Source organism: Antechinus flavipes, chromosome 5, assembly GCF_016432865.1.
Source record: "Antechinus flavipes isolate AdamAnt ecotype Samford, QLD, Australia chromosome 5, AdamAnt_v2, whole genome shotgun sequence".
NCBI lineage: Eukaryota > Metazoa > Chordata > Mammalia > Dasyuromorphia > Dasyuridae > Antechinus > Antechinus flavipes.
This window is the reverse complement of record NC_067402.1, coordinates 110,868,496-110,889,238: the sequence shown is the minus strand read 5'-3', so window position 1 is coordinate 110,889,238 and position 20,743 is coordinate 110,868,496. Positions and strand designations below refer to the sequence as shown.

At 32.7% G+C, this 20,743-nt stretch overlaps 1 protein-coding gene across 2 annotated transcripts in view; it reads right to left on the bottom strand.

Moving 5' to 3' along the window:
* Positions 1-20,743, bottom strand: part of CHCHD3 (coiled-coil-helix-coiled-coil-helix domain containing 3) — a 336,173-nt gene that overhangs the window by 15,121 nt on the left and 300,309 nt on the right. For both annotated transcript variants that reach the window (XM_052000966.1, XM_052000967.1), the window contains one exon: positions 4,116-4,251. In XM_052000966.1, coding sequence (XP_051856926.1) covers positions 4,116-4,251 — 136 coding nt within the window. The remainder of the gene's footprint in view (positions 1-4,115; positions 4,252-20,743) is intronic.

The window sequence follows — 20,743 nt, the reverse complement described above, 5'->3', positions numbered from 1 at the left end:
GACAACAAGCAAAAACCAGCCCATCCAAAAAAGCACCATGAACTAAAAGTAGAAAAGCCAAAGTGAAAGTCAGTGTAATTTAAGTATTACAAAAATCTATTAAAATTCATCACCAAATATGCTTAATATTATGTGTCAGATACTGTGTTAAGTCCTGGGGAAACAAACAAACAAAAAAAGAAGAGGTAATAATCTACCATCTTCTAAAAAATTACATTCTAGTAGCAAAGAAAAGATGTACATTAACAGATGTATACGTGTGTGTGTGTGTGTGTGTGTAAATAAGTTTACAGTTCACAGATGAGAATCTAAGAGAAGAAGGTACTAACTTTTAAGGGAACCAGAAGGATCTCATACAGAAAACGTTGCATTTGAGCTTAGCCTTAATGGGAATGAAAGATTTGAAGAAGTAGATGTGAAGGGGGAGAACATTTCAGGTTTGTGAGCCAGTGCAAAAGCACAGAGACAGGAAAAGAAATATATAACCAAGTAGGTTAGTATGGCTTAACTATGGAATGCAAGGAGAAGAAAAAAACTATAAAATTAGAAAGACAAGAATGGGCCAGGTTTTAAATGCTAAAGAAAAGAATTCACATTTAATCTTAGAAGTAAGAAGGAATCACTGAAATTTAGGAAGAAGAGTGGTATTATCAGACCTTTGTACCTTAGGAAAAATGCTTTGGCAGTAGGGAGAGAGTTGAGGATGTGAGATTAATTAAGATTAGTTTGTTTTACCTAATCTTACAGATGTTGGAGCAAGAGGTGATCAGGGAGGCTAGGAAGAGGTAGCTATGTAAATGGAGAGAATGGTAACACTGTGAAGATAACAAGATTTGGTAACTGATTAGATACATGGGGTGAGTGATAGTGAAATGTCCCCATAAACCGGGAAGAATATGGAAAAGTTCAAAAGAGGGGAAAGTTTTAAGAAAAAAGAGTTCTTTTTATTTATGTGGATTCCAAGATGCTTTTGTACACCATTCAAAATTCTCCTGGTAATAACAATGTCCCTATCAGCCTGATTCCAGACAAGCCCTTGAAAACACTGTCCAGGAATTCAACCTCTGTAGATATGCTACTTGACAACTGCTGCTGCAGGAGCTGCAGCTGCTGCCTTTTCTCTCTAACCAGACAATGAAGAAAGAAGTTCTTGCCAACAAATATTTGGAGTTATAAATGTAATCTCAGAAATGAATATGGTTTTATGAGTGGAAATAACATCAAAGAAGATGTTTAACATCTGCTTTACCTCTGTATTCTAGGAACCACTGGGCCTTTCTATCAATTTGCAGTGGAAACCTCCTAAACGTGCTTTATCCCTCCTCTGTTAGACAGCAAGTTCCTTTAGATCACAGATTACCTTGATTTTCTTTTTCATTCCCAGAACTTGCACAGTGCTTTACTCTTAATAATCACCTAATAAATCTCCTCCCTTCCACTTGGAAGAAATTAAGAACAACCTAAATTGGAGAAAACAAATGTACAAGTGAATATCATTTTACTGCTATAGAAGATTTCATGCAAGAATACGGCTAATGTGATACTTTCAAGACTCCCTCCTTTTTTTTTGTTCCTTTCATATATAGATCTGTGAGTCATATGTATAAAGATGATAACTGAACTGATGGGAGATAATGATATGAACAAATGAAAGAGTATAAAAAGAGGGCCTGGAACATAGGCTTGGAAGCACCCACAGTCAAATGGGCATTGTATGGATGATGAAGAAAGATCCAGCAATAGAAACTAGAAATAAGTAATCCGAATAATAGGAGAACCAAGAGTGAATGGAGTCATGAAAACGGTTTTGAAAAAAAGCCACTAACTTGACAATTAATAGATGATTGATAACTGCAGCGTTATCTAAGGAGTTTTAAAAGAGACTGAAGAGAGGAAGTGAAGATGCTAAAGATGGGGAGAGAGGAGTAGTTTCTGTGGAAGGACTAAAGAGAGTAGAAAAAGACAAGAACAGCTGCTCTGGTAAGAGGGAAAGAAAATTCATGTGGAAGGAGCAGAAGCCTTGCTTCATTCATAGTCTGGGGAGATAAGACAGCTTAAATGTGTTATAAATCCAGCCATCATGAATCTGTGACTTTTTCCAGCTCCTTCCAGCAGCAAAGTGAGTAGGAATGAAGGAGGTGGATGGAGGGGGAATTCCAGGGTTAGGGTTTAGTGAGACATGAACAGTGAAAGGACAAAGGAGCAAGAGATTTCATAGCAGACAACAGGGTAGAGTTGAAATGATTCACCCAGGACTCAAGACTGTGAAGAGGAGATTAGCTGCTAGAGCTTGGTAGATGACCTGCAAAAATTATGGAGGAGTAGAGAGACTGGAGGTCCTGGTAAAGAATAGTTTCAGGAATGATATAGTCTTGGGAAAGATGGAATAACAAAAGTTTATGACTGGATAAAATAAGAAGTTCAAAGTAATTCTAAAAACTATGAAGCATTTATCGATATTAACATTTTTCTTTCAGTTATTATGTTAAAATTACATTCAATGGCATAAACACATATTTTATATATTGGAATTGGAACAAAATTTTCCACGGCTATTTTTTCCAATGACTCTTGTGTATCCACAATATGGTACTAATATCAAGTTAGAAAGGCTTTCATTACTCAATTCACAGGCTCCAAGTGCTTGAGTTTGTATTTTTGCAGTAGGCTGATTTTACCAAAGGCTTATCAGAATATGTTTCCAAGAAATAAAATATCTAACCTTCATATTGATGTTATTTCCACTAACGATCTTTTAATAAAAGAATCCCTCAACCAGCTATACCCAGCAAAAGAATTCTGGGAAATGACTAAGAACCATTACATTGAATTCCCAATTCCTATATTTTTGCTCGCCTGCATTTTTTGATTTCCTTCACAGGCTAATTGTACAATATTTCAAAGTCCGATTCTTTTTGTACAGCAAAATAATGGTTTGGGTCATGAATACTTATTTTGTATTTAATTTATATTTTAATATATTTAACATGTATTGGTCATCCTGCCATGTAGGGGAGGGGATGGGGAGGAGGGGAAAAATTGGAACAAAAAGTTGGCAATTGTCATTGCTGTAAAGTTACCCATGCATGTAACTTGTAAATAAAAAGCTATTAAAAATTAAAAAAAAAAAAAAAAAAAAAAGAATCCCTCATATACTGTTAAAGACAATACAAGTGACTCTGGGCAAGTCACTTAACTCCATTTGCCTTAGGGGGAAAAAAGACAATACAAGTGCTACTATAAACAAGAGAAAGAAATGGGCATCAAGTGAGAACTTTAAAGGCACAGTCATTCTTAAAAAAAGATCCAGATCATATCCCTTTAACCTCCCCACTAGCCAACTATCCAATCAGACCTGCTAAATCCTCTTATCAATTATATAAAGAGAGGGTTAGAAAAGTATACTAAATGATATTATTATAACCCCTGGCAAATCAGACTATGGAAGGACATATTGTGTGGGTCAACTGCTGGATGTTTGTTGGAAAATCAGCTATTGTGAGTTTTTTACCTGATAGACAACTGAAAATTTCCTATAACTTCAATAGCTGAGTGTAATCTAAATCTAAATCAATTACATGGTAGGCAATTATATTAATCCATTAAAATAGATGGTTTATTCCAGGTTTTATTAACTTTGCTAAAATACCTAAATTAGAGGAAACATGTACTAGTGAGTATCAGTTGATTGCTATGTGAAGGTTTAATGAGAGAATATGGCTTATAATTTACATTTAAAAGTATTTTAAGCCCTCCTATCATATATCTAGATCTTACACTTTTATGAGCCTCTTACTCTGAATGCCATCCAGCAATAGATATCAATACTAGGGGGGGTCCTGGATGATGTTCCAAGAGCTCATATTAATTGACTCATTCAACAAATATTTATTATTACATGTGCAAAGTACTACATGAATATGCTAAGGATCCATTTCTACCACAATTCATTAGAAGGAGGAAATGATAGCTACATAGCACACAAACATGTCAAAAAACAAAACTGTAGGCTGAAACCATTTATATGAAAAGCAGAGTAGTCTAAATAGAGAGATATGGATGGAACTTTCCAACCTAATTTTTGTCATGTCCAGATTGGCTGTTTGCACACCCACCTGTTTGGCATGATTGACACAGTACTGGTATTGATTGGCCAAAGCAGAGCAGCTGAGTGTTTGCTGAGGGTTTTCCCGATAACATTGAAGAATTTTAGCTTGCAGATCAGCACAGATTGGATGAGTCTCATAGCGTCTGAAAAAGAATAATTCATAATTCAAAAGACAAAAATTAAAAAATAATTATTTTAATTCAATTAAAGTGAGCAAATGAATGTTTTAAAGTTATAAATATATAATTCTATCTTCAGAGAAAAAGGGCTATTTAAACTAATGATATTTCTCATAGATCAAAAGTGGAGACAAGTTAGATAATTCCATTAAATAAACCCTAGTAATTAACTCCACACAAGACACTTTGTTTGACCTTGGATAAGTCACTTATTATATAACCTTGCTGGGTTTAGTTTTTTTCATTTGAAAAATAAAGGGGTTGAAATCAAAATCCTTTGAGACCCCTTTTAGCTTTAGATCCATGATATCTCATGACTTTGAATTTATACTGGTAAGTAAAGGGAGTCCACTTATTAGTTATTTTGTATATACTACTGACACACTAACTTCTGTGATCACAGGAATGGGAAAAATATCAAGCTTAGACCAGCCATCACAAATTCTCTTTGCCAAATATAACTTTTATTTGAGTCGTACAAACTTGTCTTGAGTATACAAACTGTGTTTTAATACAGAACAACACAAGCAACTTAACAATTTATAATCTCCACCTAGTATATAAAGAACACACACACACACAAAATTGCAAAGTAAATTAAGTAAATTAAAATGTGGTGTGTAAACTAGACTCATACTTCCATGAGTGAAGTGATGAAAGGTTATGACATTCACTCTATCTCCACCATTTTAGTACAGCTGTGTATAGTGTAGTGTAGTACAGTATAGTATAATATAGTAGACATGAAACTTGCTGAATTGAATTCTGTCCACAAAGATACATATGTACACATTATGTCGCCACATGGTGTATGCATTTATATTATTTTTGAATTAGCTTTTGTTCTATATATAGAAAACATTTTTTTTTAATTTTAGTCTTCTGGAATCTAAAATTGGTTTCTCCAAACATAATTTCTGAATAGCATTATTTCCAATTTAATGGGTTCCCAAAAAAAAAAACCAAAAAAAACCCTAGAGAACATGGAGAGAAAAACAAATTTTTTTTTCTCATCAACAAGGAAATCCTTAGGCGATAATTTGTATACTCAATTATTTTTACTCAATGCACTAGGCTATTACACATTTTCCTAGAGTAGAAAAGTGAAATGCAAACCACACTACTGTTTCTTAAGGGAATTCATTCCATGACACTTTCTAAAGACATTAGATATATAGTTAGAACTGGGGAAATTTCTAAAATTTTATGCAATGTTACCAATGCTGCTGTCATTCAGAGTTGTCAATTACTTAAAAATGAATTTAAATCTAATTCATGGAATTTACTTCTTTGAGATTTCAAAGTTCAAATATCTATGACTTTTTTTGGACTTGGATTTTTCTAATCCCTTATCAAGAACATCAGCATTTAAAAGAAGTAAGCTTTGCTTTAAATACTGAAATATAAAGCATAATCATATTAAAGCCAATTTTCCATTAATAACTCAGAACTGTGTGGGATATTTTTCATTTTTTGAAGTGCTTTCCTCATAATAATCTTGTGAGGTGGTAGAATGAGTATTATCTCCTAACAATCCAATGAGGTGGATTACTATCTCCTTTTGAGGTATCTTCCTCCTGTTTCCTAACTTTTCTTTTTTTAAAAAATAGATATAGCAACTGAAGTGATAAGTAGGATAGAATTAATGGCATAATATTCTGCAGAGGAAATCAGTCAAAAGGCACAGGAATCCTCTAGAATGAAATTCTAATGACATAAGTAGAAATTATTCTGAGGGAGAAGAAAAGGGAAGAGCCACTTAAAGAGACCTTTGAGACGCCATTGTAATCTAAGTAGTCAACTCAGGTTTTTCCTTAAGGGCATATGTGGAGGATGAAAGGAAGGTCAGATAATTGTATAGATATAAAAAAGTCTGATAAAAACAGTACCAATAGTACTGAGGGTTTGCATTGAATTGAACCTAAATTCAGAAAGGACTTGCTGCTCTGGACCAAAAAAAGGCCCAAAGGAGCAAATAAAATGGCTGTTTGGAGGTGGGAAGGTAGTGACAATGGCTCAAGGTAAGAATGCTGAATGACCAAACTCTTATTTTGCTCTTTTTTGTCTTTGGATTGGAAGGGATAGACCAAAAGAGATGACAAAACTGAAAACAAATGAGGAGAGTAGACAAGAGCACCTGGTATTTCTCACTGCATGCTAGAAACCAAAGTTAAATGAACTAAACTTATGGTACTGAGAAAACTTGCAGACATGGTTGCCAAACTGTTTTTGCTACCTTTATAAGATCTTGGAGAAGATGTATTGCAGGATTGGTAAAGGATAAACATACTGATTTTCAAAAAAGAAATCAAGGTCATGTTCTGTGAAATGGATGACTAAGTTTGACTTCTTTCTATTCCTAACAAAATTCTAGAACATATTATTAATGGATGGATTTTGACCATTTATAAAGGGAAGTTGAGATAACCCAAAGCATACATCAGAGTTTAACAAAAAGCATTTTGCAAAATTTCTCATATTTTTGCAGACAAGCTGGAAAGCTAGATAATAATACAATTGGGTAGATTTTGAACAGCTAGAAAAAACAAATATAAAAATGGGTTTGTAGATCACTTGTCAACTTGAGAGAGGCATCTTGTGTGTAACCCTAGCCATCTGTCCAAAGCCTTCTGCCATTCAACTTTTCATCAATGTTTTGGATAAGACTATAGAATATATTCTTGTCAAATTTTCAATTACAGGTGGGTCTATGAGATTTTTAGACAAGATAATCAGACATTAAAATAACCTCAACACACTAGGATAATAGATTTAAGATTAACTTTATTTGAATTTTAAAATTTTGAGTTTAATGTAAATTCCTACACTGCAATTAAAAAAACCTTAATTTCACAAGCACAACATAGGAGAGGTATGGCTGGGCAACCATTTCTGAGAAAAGAATCTGGATCCAGTTAATGGACTACAAGCAATTTCAACATGAATCAACAATGCAATAGGGCCACCAAAAACACAAATATGATTTTAGGCTACATTTAGAGATGCACAGTATCCAGAATGGCACTAGTTCTAACTTCAAATGTGTCAAAATACACTTTTATTATCCACAAGTCATTAATGTTTTTCTTTTAGGTCTCTTGACTTCTTTTTTGTTGGTAACATGTTCTAAATATTTACACATACCCTTGTCTCTTTATATCCCATAATCTGGTATTGATGACTGGAAGTGGAGATGAGGGTAAGGCACAAAGGGTGGAAATGAACATAAATGTCCCCCAGTGGCTGGAGCACACTCTGGACATCTGCGTGGCTTAGTGTGCGAGGGAAAGGTTCTGCTTTAGTATTGATCTGGGATGTCTGTTATCCTGTCCTAATGCACTGTTTTCACTTTGGGAAAATGCTAAATGAGATTACAGGCTAATATTAGAAGGCTGTAAAACAGAGGCCATGGCATCTTCCATTCAAGAAAGAGTTTCAAAGAAACTTCCAATATGCATTATGGTAAACTGTCCATATCATCAGCAATTGATTTTTATTGAATGCTTTCATTCTTGCTGATGTATAAAGCTACTACTAGAGAAAAATAATAATAAGGAGAGTATGAAGACACCTTGAAAAGAAAATTAAATCTCTGCTTCAAGGAACACTTTTAAAATGTAGTTTCTTTTTGGGTTAAAAAAGATTTGACATTAGTAAAGCTTTAAGAATGACAAATATAAGAGAAAAAGAGATAAAATTCAAATTTAGAGAAATTAGCTATATTATATAGAAGGTCAGCAGGAAAACTTGTCTAGAAAATGTAATATTAAATGAAAAGGAATTGGTGCTTGGTGTAACCAATTAACTTTCTGGGCCTCAATTTCATCATTTGCAAAAATGAAAAAGGGTTCAGTGGTTTTGAACCTTTTTGTTTTGTTCTGAATGTCATGTATCCTACTGTTGGCAATAGGATGAAGTCTATGGAGCTTTTCTAGAATAATAATTTTTAAACACATGGTTTACAGAGGAATTAAATTATGTTCAACTGTGTTGAAATATAATCATAATGTTAATTTGTAATAGATAAAATAAATCACACATGTATGCATGTATGAATTCATCTATGTCTTTATTTATTTATTTTTTAAATAACTTTTTATCGATAGAACGCATGCCAGGGTAATTTTTTACAGCATTATCCCTTGCATTCACGTCTGTTCCGATTTTTCCCCTCCCTCCCTCCACCCCTTCCCCCAGATGGCAAGCAGTCCTTTACATGTTGAATGGGTTGCAGTATATCCTGGATACAATATATGTGTGCAGAACCGAACAGTTTTCTTGTTGCACAGGGAGAATTGAATTCAGAAGGTATAAATAACCCGGGAAGAAAAACAAAAATGCAAGCAGTTTATATTCATTTCCCAGTGTTCTTTCTCTGGGTATAGTTGCTTCTGTCCAACTTTGATCAATTAAGGCTCTCTTTATCGAAGAGATCCACTTCCATCAGAATACGTCCTCAAACAGTATCGTTGTTGAGGTATATAATGATCTCCTAGTTCTGCTCATTTTACTCAGCATCAGTTCATGTAAGTCTCTCCAGTCCTCTCTGTATTCATCCTGCTGGTCATTCCTTACAGAACAATAATATTCCATAACATTCATATACCACAATTTACTTAACCATTCTCCAATTGATTCCAGCTTCTAGCCACTACAAACAGGGCTGCCACAAACATTTTGGCACATACAGGTCCCTTTCCTTTCTTTAGTATCTCTTTGGGGTATAAGCCCAGTCATCTATGTCTTTAAAAACAAGTTTATGGAGAGATTCGATTAGGAAAACCCAGACCAGATGATTTAAAAAAAATTTCTATTTTACAACCAATATAAAAAGAATAGAATTTTGTCTAAAATATCATTCAATATTATTGTTTTGTAAGAAATGACCAGCAGGATGAATACAGAGAGGCTTGGAGAGACTTACATGAACTGATGCTAAGTGAAATGAGCAGAACCAGGAGATCATTATATACCTCAACAACGATACTTGTTTGAGGATGTATTCTGATGGAAGTGGATCTATCTCTTCGATAAAGAGTGCTAATTCAGTTTCAGTTGATCAAGGATGGACAGAATTAGCTACACTCAAAGAAAGAACACTGGGAAATGAACATAAACTGCTTGCATTTCTGTTTTTCTTCTTGGGTTATTTATACCTTCTGAATTCAATTCTCCCTGTGCAACAAGAGAACTGTTTGGTTCTGCACACATATGTTGTATCTAGGACATACTGTAACCTACTTAACATATAAAGGACTGTTTGCCATATGGGGGAAGGGGTAGAGGGAGGGAGGGGAAAAATCAGAACAGAAGTGAGTACAAGGGATAATGCTGTTAAAAAATTACCTTGGCAGGGGTTCTATCAATAAAAAGTTTTAAAAAATAAAGATGAAAAAAATAAGAAGTAAAAAAAAAAAAAAAGCATTCAGCATCAGCCTTAAAAATAAAATAAAATATCATTAAAAATTGCTAGAGGTAAAAATCTTTTGAAATAGAGGTAGATAAACTTAATTTATTCTAAGTGTACTATGTTATATATGTGTGTATATCTATTAATCTCCTCTAATCCCTTCTGTTATCTTTTTCTTTTCTTTTTAAAAATTCAATCCCTTCCTGTATATTCCGGTATTCTACCATTTGGCTGTAAATGGCACTCAAAACTTAACTGCTAGAGACTGGTGTCTTCTCTGTGTGACAGGGCAAGAACTTCCCAAATGAAGTGCTGAGCCCCAAAAGGTACAACCATCTAAAATATATTATCGAATGGGAGCCTTTATTTAGTAAAAGGTCAGTATTGTAAAGTCATTTAAAGGGAAGAACAAATGAGAAATATATATCTCTAAGTATTTCATTTTAATCTTTTCTCACTACTGCTCAAGCTATATTAAAACATCTGGTTTTCTGAACTCTTGTTTAAAACACTCCTAAAATTAAAAAAACAAAAAAAACAACAACAACAACAAAAAAAAAAAAAAACTCTGATCAGTTGTAGTGTTTATTGCTGTTTTGCTTATGTATTCCTGTAACTTTTATCTTAGAAAAGTTTTTGGAGTTTATTTGAGCATTGCATTGTGAGGAACTACTTACCTATTCTTTTTAATATATCTAACATAAATGCTAAACAGCAAGAATAACAGTGAATTTGGAAGGAAAAAAATTTTATGCAGATAGCTACTCTTTAACAACTCTCTGCATTTAGATCTCCAAAGAACATTTTATGTAAATGAGTTAGCAGTTAAAATTTCCAAGAGTATCAGGTCCTTCCTCTTGAGAACACAAAAACTATTCAAAAGAAGTGTAGGTTCTCTCTCTCTCCCTCCGCCTCTCATCCCGCTCCCTCACCCCCACAGTCCTCTTCCTGTATCTGGACCATAGTGAAAAGTTCTATAGACACACTACAATCATATGCAATGGTCATGCTGGTATGGAGAAAACCTAATATTCTGATCAGGGTCCAACAATATGGAATTCTTGAGGGTCAGACTTTCTAATACAATTCTAATATATATGAAAAGCAGGCATATACACAGAGGATCTTGCAGTTATACAGGGTAATCGGATTTTTTTTTTTCAAGACAAGGGGTTTAATCTTAGTTTTAACTCATCTCTTGAGGAACATAATTGTTTACTCACTTTATATTTCTATGACCCTTTCATTAGAGTCTAAGTCTAATGAACAAGGTATATACGAGTTGAAAAGAACTGAGGATCTATGGCCAGTATTTTGAAACGGGTAATAATGTAGTCACAATATATTTATCCTCTCTTTTAGGATAAACAATACAAAGTAGCTAAGTAGAAATGAATGTACACACTAAAAATTTGTATTCAGTCATCTTCAAATTTGAGGACATCTCAATATCCCAATACTCTTTTTCACAGTAATACCAATAATTTCATTTTAATTAATGTAAAGTCCAGAAATAAACAAATTCAACTTAGTGATGTATTTTAAAAATGTTCTAAAAGTTGGTAATAATTTCTAGAAGGCTGCTTTTTCTCTGTGGACCAAAATCCAATTTCACAATTGCACTTTGAAGATTTATATTTTTAGAACAGGACGTAGAAGCGTTGAATGCTTTCTTGTTTTCATCTATATTCTATTGTGGTCAGTAATTTCTTTCTGATAAATGAAAATGAAAGAAGCTTTTCCAATAAAAGTCAGCTACTAAATCACAAAAGCCAAAATTATTATTTTTTTTGTCATTATGATATCAAAATAGAAAGAACCATATTTTCAGAGCTTGATGTGGTAACCCTGAATATAATTCATTGAGCTTCACAGCCAAATGAATCAATCACTTAAGACTCTTAAACGGTTACCTCCAAAGATTTTGACTCTAAAGCAGCGAAGTGGAAAAAGCCACCCAAGTGCATATTTAGTATGAAACTCAGCTCTGAGTGAAAGGACAGCAAATTATGAATAATTTTATTCCATAAATCACAATTCTAGAAAGAATAAGACCAAAAACAACTGTAGTATAGTGGAAAGAGCAATGTATTAGTCAGAGGACTTAAAAGATTCCAATCAGGCACATGTTGTTTTCTGGTTGTATTACTTGGGGCTAGTATCTCTTGACAATTTCCTTCCTTTAAAATGGAGATAAGACTACTATTCACATTATTTTACTTTATGGGTCAGTATGACCAAATAGAATAACTTTTGTATAAGTAACAATGAAATGATCTATGCAAAGTGTTTTGTATACAGATCTATCTATACAAATAGCAGCTATTTACTTATGAGAGAAAAACAAAACCACAGATCAAAATGCCACAGGTGACCAAAAAGACAGTCCATACACAAGAAAACATTCTTAAATCCTCAGTTTTTTTTTTTTTAAGGATGAAAATAGTCTTAAAACCAGAAAAATCTTGTAAAAATTGGTTATATAGTCAAGCAATATACTAATGCACAGATTTATAAATGTTTTTAATGAATAATCTGCATAGTGCATTAACACAATTATACTATCCTTGTACTCATATATGTTTCCCCTTAGGAAGGCACTTATTTTAAAAGTCTTCTAATATAGCTACATTCTCTCTCACATTTCTGAGATGAAAGGAATTGTGAAAAATATGAGGAAATGTCAGCAACGAAGAAGTTGGAGGAAAATGACAAAAAGCTGTATTTGGGGTTCTGTGAACCCCCCTCCTCCAAATAATGGATTTAGAGAAATCCCAAAAATATTAGTGTTGTTTTAAGTTTAAGAACTTTAAGCTATTAAATTCTTTATTAAGCTTACAAATGCACTGAGATTTTAGGGACATCTTGAATACAATCGTTCTAAAGTAAATCCAATTCATGTTCTTCCATGAATTCCATGGAATTCCCATTCCCAGGTATGCAGGACTGATTCTCCTAGAACACATTCCTCATACCACCAACCAAAAGGATGCAAATAATTTTCATGAAGAGTTCATACAGAATGTTATTTAGGAAGAATTGGTATATTCTGTTTATATACATATACTTAGAAAAAAAGAATTAATCTGCTGTTTCTTCCAAACCCAAGAATACAATATTTCTGCAACAGGAAATAATCTGATGTTATTAAGTTAACAAGTTCAATGTTGGTATAAACTCATTTTCAAAAGGATCCTAGTCGTATTGAATGTAGCATCAGTTCACTTTTTGCAAAAATCTATATATTAGTCACTTGATACAGTACAAATATAACAATTTTTAATAGACTGATTTTAATTTTCAATTGGCTACTATAACACTTTTATTTCAGATTTCTCATTTTTAATGAGTGATATATACCACAAATTTGCAAAAAGTATATTTGGAAGTATGAACCATTCACAAAATGGTTTAAAGACAAATAAGTATGGGTGGTTAATGTTTAATTAGATATACATTAAGATTTATTAACAATTCAAAATTAACACAAAAATAATTAAGAGCTCTGCAAAACATTTCTAATTTCATAAAATATCAGAGCAAGTAAAATTCAACAATTAAATAGTTCTTTAAATTGAGAATGAAGTTTTAACTTAAAGAGGGAAATAAATGCAAAATAAACTACAAACATATGAACTACTTTTACAATTACAGAGATGGAAAACTTTGAGTATAGATTATAATTTTACAAAAAATACTAAGAATATTTTTATTGCTTAATAAATGTTAGATAATGCTATGATAAAAATAATTCACTGGGATAACAATATAGCTTTACTCTCTAGTGAATTTATGAAAAATGTTACACATACAGGATGCTTTATATATAAATAGTTCCTCAAAAATTTTGTTCAAGTAAATTAAAGCTTAAAAAATACTTAAATGTCTGGAAAACCAATCCTCATTCAGAAAATGATTATAGCATATGAAGAAGTACCCTTGTCCCCCTTCAACAAATAAATAAGTAGTGGAATGAACAGATGTCCAGAGCCCAAAATGTCAAATTTGAAATCCCAATGGATATAAAATCAATGTTTGAGGCAAAAGCAAGTAATCTGACAAGTCAAAGTATTGTCATTTGAGACATCTCTATAAGGTTTTTAGTCCAGGATGGGGTAATTTATTAGTGAAAGCATGGCATTTAATCCCATCTGACTAGTTGGGTTAACTATTTGCCTAGAATGCTTAAAGAATATTCACACTGAAGTTAGAGTAAGTGAAATCCTAGGAACTTTTTCATAAAATAAATGATGTATATGGATTTTCTTTCTATCTCTGCAGGGATTCATAAAGCAGTTTGAAGTAGATTATTTTTCTTCATTGTTATTTTCATCTTTTCTTATTAAGGCTGATACTTCAGGAGCTTTCAGAAAGGAGTAAAAAATGGTCAGGAATTGATGTGTGTATTATCCATACACCTTTACATTATCCATTGCACCTTTGCAATCAGCAACAAGTCATAATGAATAAAAACAAAACAGAACAAAACGCAAAAATGGTTGGAAGTAAATTTAAAAAAAAAATTATTTGAGCCCTCCTGGGGCAGAGGAAAAGACTAGTTTAAATACAAGTGAGATAAAGTAAAATCTCTAAGAAGGCTCTTTAAATAGCTACTTAAAAAGTAAAATTTCCTATCATGCATTTTCAACCCAATGAGAATGATCTATTGAAATGGAATCTTATAGCTGTAAGCTGAACAGTGAGGTCCTCACAGTCTATGCAGAATTAGGGTCCAAAAGGCACCTTCATGACAAGATCCTATTTTTAGGTTCTTATATTTTTTTAGGAAAATTATCTTTGAGATGAATTTTTCATACTATTTAGTTTAGAGCTGATTTACAGGGTGGGGTGGGAGTGAGGCAAGGGAGGGCGTAGCACAAAGGAAGGTTAAGAAGTTTGGTGAAATTCTGTTTTGAGTTACTCAAGCATAAAAACACATTCCAATGCTCCCTCCTCTTTCCTCAAATTTCAGAGCGTACTTATATAAGTCAAGAACAGCTTAATTTTTAAAATTTCCAAACTTTCACAATCTCAAGGAGGACTGTGAAATTCTAAAAAATGAGGTTAAGACTAAATTTTAAGCATTTTAAAGCTTGCAATAAAAAGCTTGCAATATTACTTTCCCTGATATTCTTTCCACTACATTTTTTAGAGCTAAGTCTCTAATACTAGAGAGATAAAAGAGCACACTGGTCTCCATTTCTATTTATTCTAAGAAATCCAAATTGGTTGATTTCTGTGATAAGTTGAGGAAAAAAATCATAAAAAACAGTGCAAAATACTCTTAAGACAAAGAGGTTAGAGAGCAGAAATCAGCTTCTTCTATGTTCTCCATATTCTCTTTGCATTTAAATGAGAAAACATTCAAACCACCAAATGTAGCAATAGTGAAGCTCTTGAGACATGAGCACAGCTCTCCCCTTCTGCATTAAAGCTGAGATGAGACATAGCTACAGGGTAGGAAGAATGACACTCCATACTGCTGGCATCTGGGTTTAGCATTATTCAACAGTAAAATGAAGATAATGCTTGCATTAAACAATTCTTAGTATAATGGTGAGGGTCATATTGAGAATTGTTTAAAGCGTTCTATATCTGTAAGCTATTATTAGTAGTGCAGACTAAATTAAGATTCATGGATCATAAATTTAAAAGGGGAAGGGACTTCAGGGGCCATGAAGTTCAATTTCACATTTTACAGATAAGAGAAACAAAGATCCAGAGAGGTTAAGTGATATACTCAATGCAACATAAGTAAATATGCAACTAGTTTCTGGCCCTTGTTTTCTCGTTCCAAAGTTGACCTTTTTCATTATGCTGGGTTGAGCACTGGACAGAGTCCTTGAGGAAAGCTTCATGGGAGGTTATGCAACTGTGTATGGTAAGGAGTAAAAAGACAAGAGCATTTAAAGCCTGAAGCCAAAACATACCATAGCATCTTTCCACCCTTATTTCATTTAAACTCTACATACTCTACAATTATAATCAAACTAAAGCTTGATCTTGTACTCTTTTCCTCCCCCTCTATATATTTATTTGTGTGGTCCAATGGTTCTAAAAACATGGTCTCTATAGGCCTGAGGTCCCCAAGATCTTTTTTGGGAGAAGGAAATTTGTCAGCTCAAAACTACAAGTCCATTCCCTATAAATTATATATGTATGTATGTATATATGTATGTATAAATAAACACCTGTGTACATATATATGTAAATATTTATGTATGTATAAATAAACATCTGTGTACATATATGTAAATATTTATGTATGTATAAATAAACATCTGTGTACATATATGTAAATATTTTTCAGCACTGCAGAGCAATTTTACATAAATGTCATATAGTAGAGCACAAAGAAGTTTCTGATAAATGTTTAAAAAAAAAGCAGAAATAACAGTCTAACACAATAAAAACAATGATCAATTCAGGGAATACAAACAAAAGATACAGACATAAATGGAAACTTAATAATGAAATTCTAAACAAGTGGATCAAAGAATAACAAATCTATAGGAATTCTAAGAGGAAAATTTATGTCCTTAAAAACATATGCAACAAAAAAAGGATTGATGATGAATTTAAAGTAAAAACAAGAAAGCAAACAAAAACAAGCCAAAATAACAAGAGGAAACCCTGAAATTAGAAGAAAAAGAAATCAAAACTCCAAAAACTCCTAAATCAAAACTGGTTTCAAAATCCTAAGAAGCTATGTCTTTGAAAAAAAAAAAATGATGGCTTTACCTAATTTTAAAAGAGGAAAAAACAAAGTTAAAATAAAAAATGGATATAAAAGCACAAGAAACTCAGAAAAAATTTTTTACTACAGTTTACATGCCAACAAAATTGAAAAATTCAAAAGAAATAGAATTTTCTAGGAAATATATCCATATCCAACAGACTAAATAATAGAGATCTTAAATAAGTCAATTTTAGAAAATGAAACTGAATTTAGTTCAAAGAAACCACAAAAGAAAAATCCTTCTAATCTAAATGAACTTGCAAAAGAATTCTACAAAACTTAAAAAAAAAAATACCTATACTACACAATTTTCAAAAAATTGAGAAAGCAATCTACTAAACTACTCTTATGAGATATACAGTTCTAATAACCAAATCAGAGAAGGATAAATCAAAGACTATTATTGACTGATAGCATTAATATATATTAATATCTATTCAAGCTTAAAAGAAAACTTCGACAAATATAGAAATTCATGGGAAAACATCATTTATTTTGATAATTTGATATTCAATATGACCAGGCATAAATGATTGACTTAAAGTTAGGAAAACAAATGCCAAATACACACAGGTTAAATACAAACCGATGCCATGGAATACCTATGACAAAAAAAGTTTTATTAAAAACTCTACAAAGTAGGCATAGAGAATGTTTAAAAATCAAAAATTAATGTTATATGCAGTAGAGGTAAATATGAAAGAAAATCCATGGAACAAAAGTTAAGGAAGAATTAGAAATGACTGAATTTAATAACACAGTCTTTGATAAACCTGAAAACAAATTATCTGGAACAGGGCTCCCTATCTGACTGACAAGAACTACTCACAAAAATGGAAAGTAGACCAGTATTCTCATACTATATGTTATGATAAATTCAAAACAAATTATATAGATAATATGAATCTTGTGAATACATAGAAACATGGGATGGTATATGCACTATTGCCAAGTGAAATAAATAGTATCAGGAAAACAATAAAGACAATGACTACACTAACATAAATGAAAAGAACTACTACAATCAAAGAAATGAAAATGAATACTTTAAATTATGATGACTAATAATATTGGGCACAAAGTAGAAAAAAGAAATTTACCCCCATCTGCAATTGGGTTCTTTTCAGAGGTGAAAACCATGGATGCTGGAGTGCTATATAATAAAATTTCATTAATATATTAGTAAATGTTGCTGATATTATATTTCTTTTCTTTTGAAAAAAATACTTATTATAAAGGATGGCTTTCTGGAACGATTGTAGAAGAAAACAGTGAGAAGTGTAGATGATGTAAAAACAAATGATGTTCAGAAATATATTTTAAAAGATCTTGGAATGTTTTAACATTGGATTAATTATAATATGAAGAAATTTAATAGATAAAAAATGTTGTCTTCGATTTACATTAAAAAAAATTTTTTTTTAAACTTTGTTTAAAAAGGACAAAGGAAGCTTTATTGCACTGTAACAGTATGACTTCCTAGCCTAGAATTTACAAGTTAGTAAGAGCTGTATAGCTTAGGAATTATTAATATTCTCATGGTTCATTTTTTTTTGGTGGTAAAATAAGGTCTGATAATTTTTTTTTACTGTGTTTACATTTTTGATGCCCCCTTCCCACTTTCATATATGTTAAGAATCAATTCTTTAATGCCCACAAAAACTGTGTTTCTTCCAGCACTGTCCAAGAACACATTGGTATAATCTAATTGCTTTCACTACCTTGGTTTTCTTCAGTGATATTAACATATACTATACAGTAGAATTATAATGTTAAGTGGAGCTTGATGAGGAATTTGTAATTTTTTAAATAAGTCTATATTGTTCTGTTACTCCCTTCAGTTTCATCCTTTAATTTTATGCCCCTGGAACGACATGGCTTAGGTAAGTCTTGTGCTAAGCTTTTTTAAAATGTTTTTTTTGGTGTCTTCCTTTCCCTCTGTCATTCCCCCACACTGTGCTTTTCATTATTTTATGAGATGATTCAGATCAAAGTCTTACACCATCTTTCACCTTTTTCTTTGGTTTCCATAGCTTTCTGGTTGGCAAGAAAATCAAATGTTTGCTGACTAGCAATTTCTAAAATTCTTTTGGTTTATTACTTAGTTATGGTAACTAACTTAGTTAAATTTGTTTCAAATTGTCATAATTACTATCAATTGTCTTTCATCTTCCCCTCAGGGAAGTGAGAGAATTTTCTTGCAAAAACAACTACCATCATCACCATTTTGAGCAGCAACCTCTTTGAATACTAGTTAACAGGGTTGAGTTTTACCTGTCTTTATAAAGCCTTACAGCAGATTAGGGGATAAAGTGTTATGCCACAGTTCTCTTTAACTGTCCTGACTCAGTTTCCCTGCACTAGTTTCCCTTGTCTCAGTTTCTTTGACTGTTCTATCTCAATCCCCTAAACTGTAAATCCCCCTCTGGCCCATTAAGACTGAGGACTATTTGCTCTAAGGTGATAAATTGTTAGCAAGACAAACAAGTAGACTTCCTGACTCTTTTCTGTCCTCAAGAATTTACAATATCCCTCTAAAATATTCCAAGATACCCCTCTGATATCTTTACTTCTTTGTATTCAGACATCCTGTCTCTAGATTTTTAGGATTTATGGCCTCCCCCATCCTGATAGAAGTTTTCCCGTGCTTCTCACCCCTTCCTTTGTTTAGAGAAAAGGTATTTAAGAAGTTGGGGTTCCTCCATTCATTGCTGGAGGCTGGAGGCTGGAGGCTGGATTCTGGACACTGGATCCCTTCCAGCCCTGGGACCAACATGGATTCCTTGGTCCCAGTATATCTTTATCTCTATCTGACTGGATAATTTGAGACGAGAGTCCTGTCCAGTCAATTATACTCTCCCATTAATAAAATATTAAAAACTCTATAATCTCTCTCCTGCCTCAGTTTCTCTGGCATTACAAAATAACAAAGACAAAAGGCTTAACATTATATTATTTGTATTACACAGTGACCAGTACAGTATCTTATACATAAGACACTCATTAAATACTCGCTAAATGAACTTAGAATTTTAGAGCTAGAAGATTACAACCAACATCATTCATTACAAATAAGAAAGTCAGTGACATTTGTCCAAGGTCACATAACTAGGTGCTAGCAGAGTAGAGATGAAAATTCCCATGTTTTGACTCAAATTTTAGTGTTCAATATATTAAACCATGCTAATAAAGTAATAACATGAAAATGAAGGAATGAAAAAAGAAAATAAACTGAAGTTCATTTGAGTATATATAAAAAATTTGTTAGGTGCTAAACACAAACTGCTTTAGATGCTACTCAGAACCATATGGACAGATAGTCATCTGCAAAATTGTTTGCTTCTGAAAAGAACTTGATATGCCAGCAAGAATCAATACATAGATTCCTGTATAAGATGATGTACAAATGTAAAACTCTATAATTAGTTTGTTCTTCAGGCATTTAAGGGGTCTGGTGCATAGTTTTGAACTTGGAGTAAGAAAAACCTGGGATTAAAATACAGACATGTATTTCTGGGTGTCCCTGAGCAAGTCACTTAAACCTTATTTTGGCTTAATTTCCTTTCTGTAAAATGGGAATAATAATAATAACAATACACCTATCTCTCAGGGTTATATGTAAGAAAATAATACATGTGTAAAACACCTTGCAAACCTTACAGCATTACAGAAATGCCAACATTCTTATTATTTTGCTATTATTATTCTCTAAAACATGTTATAAATTAAAATCATTTGGACTGATTGATTTTTTCATTAAGTTGATAAGGAAACTATACCAATAACAGTTTCCAAAGGAACTAAATTCACTTCAGAGGATCAGAAGTATGAAGAGATTTGAAAAACAAAGGCAGATCAAAAATCAAACAAGTCAACAGTTTTTTTTTTTAATAATTTCATTACAAATATTAACTCCTCAATTTCTTGGGAATTAGTCAGAAATTATATTGATTTATTATATGATATTGATGCGGGAAAGATTCCTTTCTAGATTCCCACCCTCTCCTAGTTAATAATGTAAATTGCCCTTTAACTCACAAATCCTGGTCCCTTTGAATTCCAATAGAAGATCTGACCTGTTCCCAGCCCCACCCGGATATGAGCCAACTTTGGGGCTATACCCGAAAGCCCCTCGAGCTAAGTCTCCTATTATAAAAAGGCCACGCTGGGAACCCCTCTTTGCAGAGATTCCAAACATGGCTACCATGTGAGGACCCTCTGTCCACTGGACCCTCTTGTCCAGTGCCCTCTTTATCTCTACCTTCTCCTATACTTTAACTTTGCTTATCTAATAATAAACCTCTTTT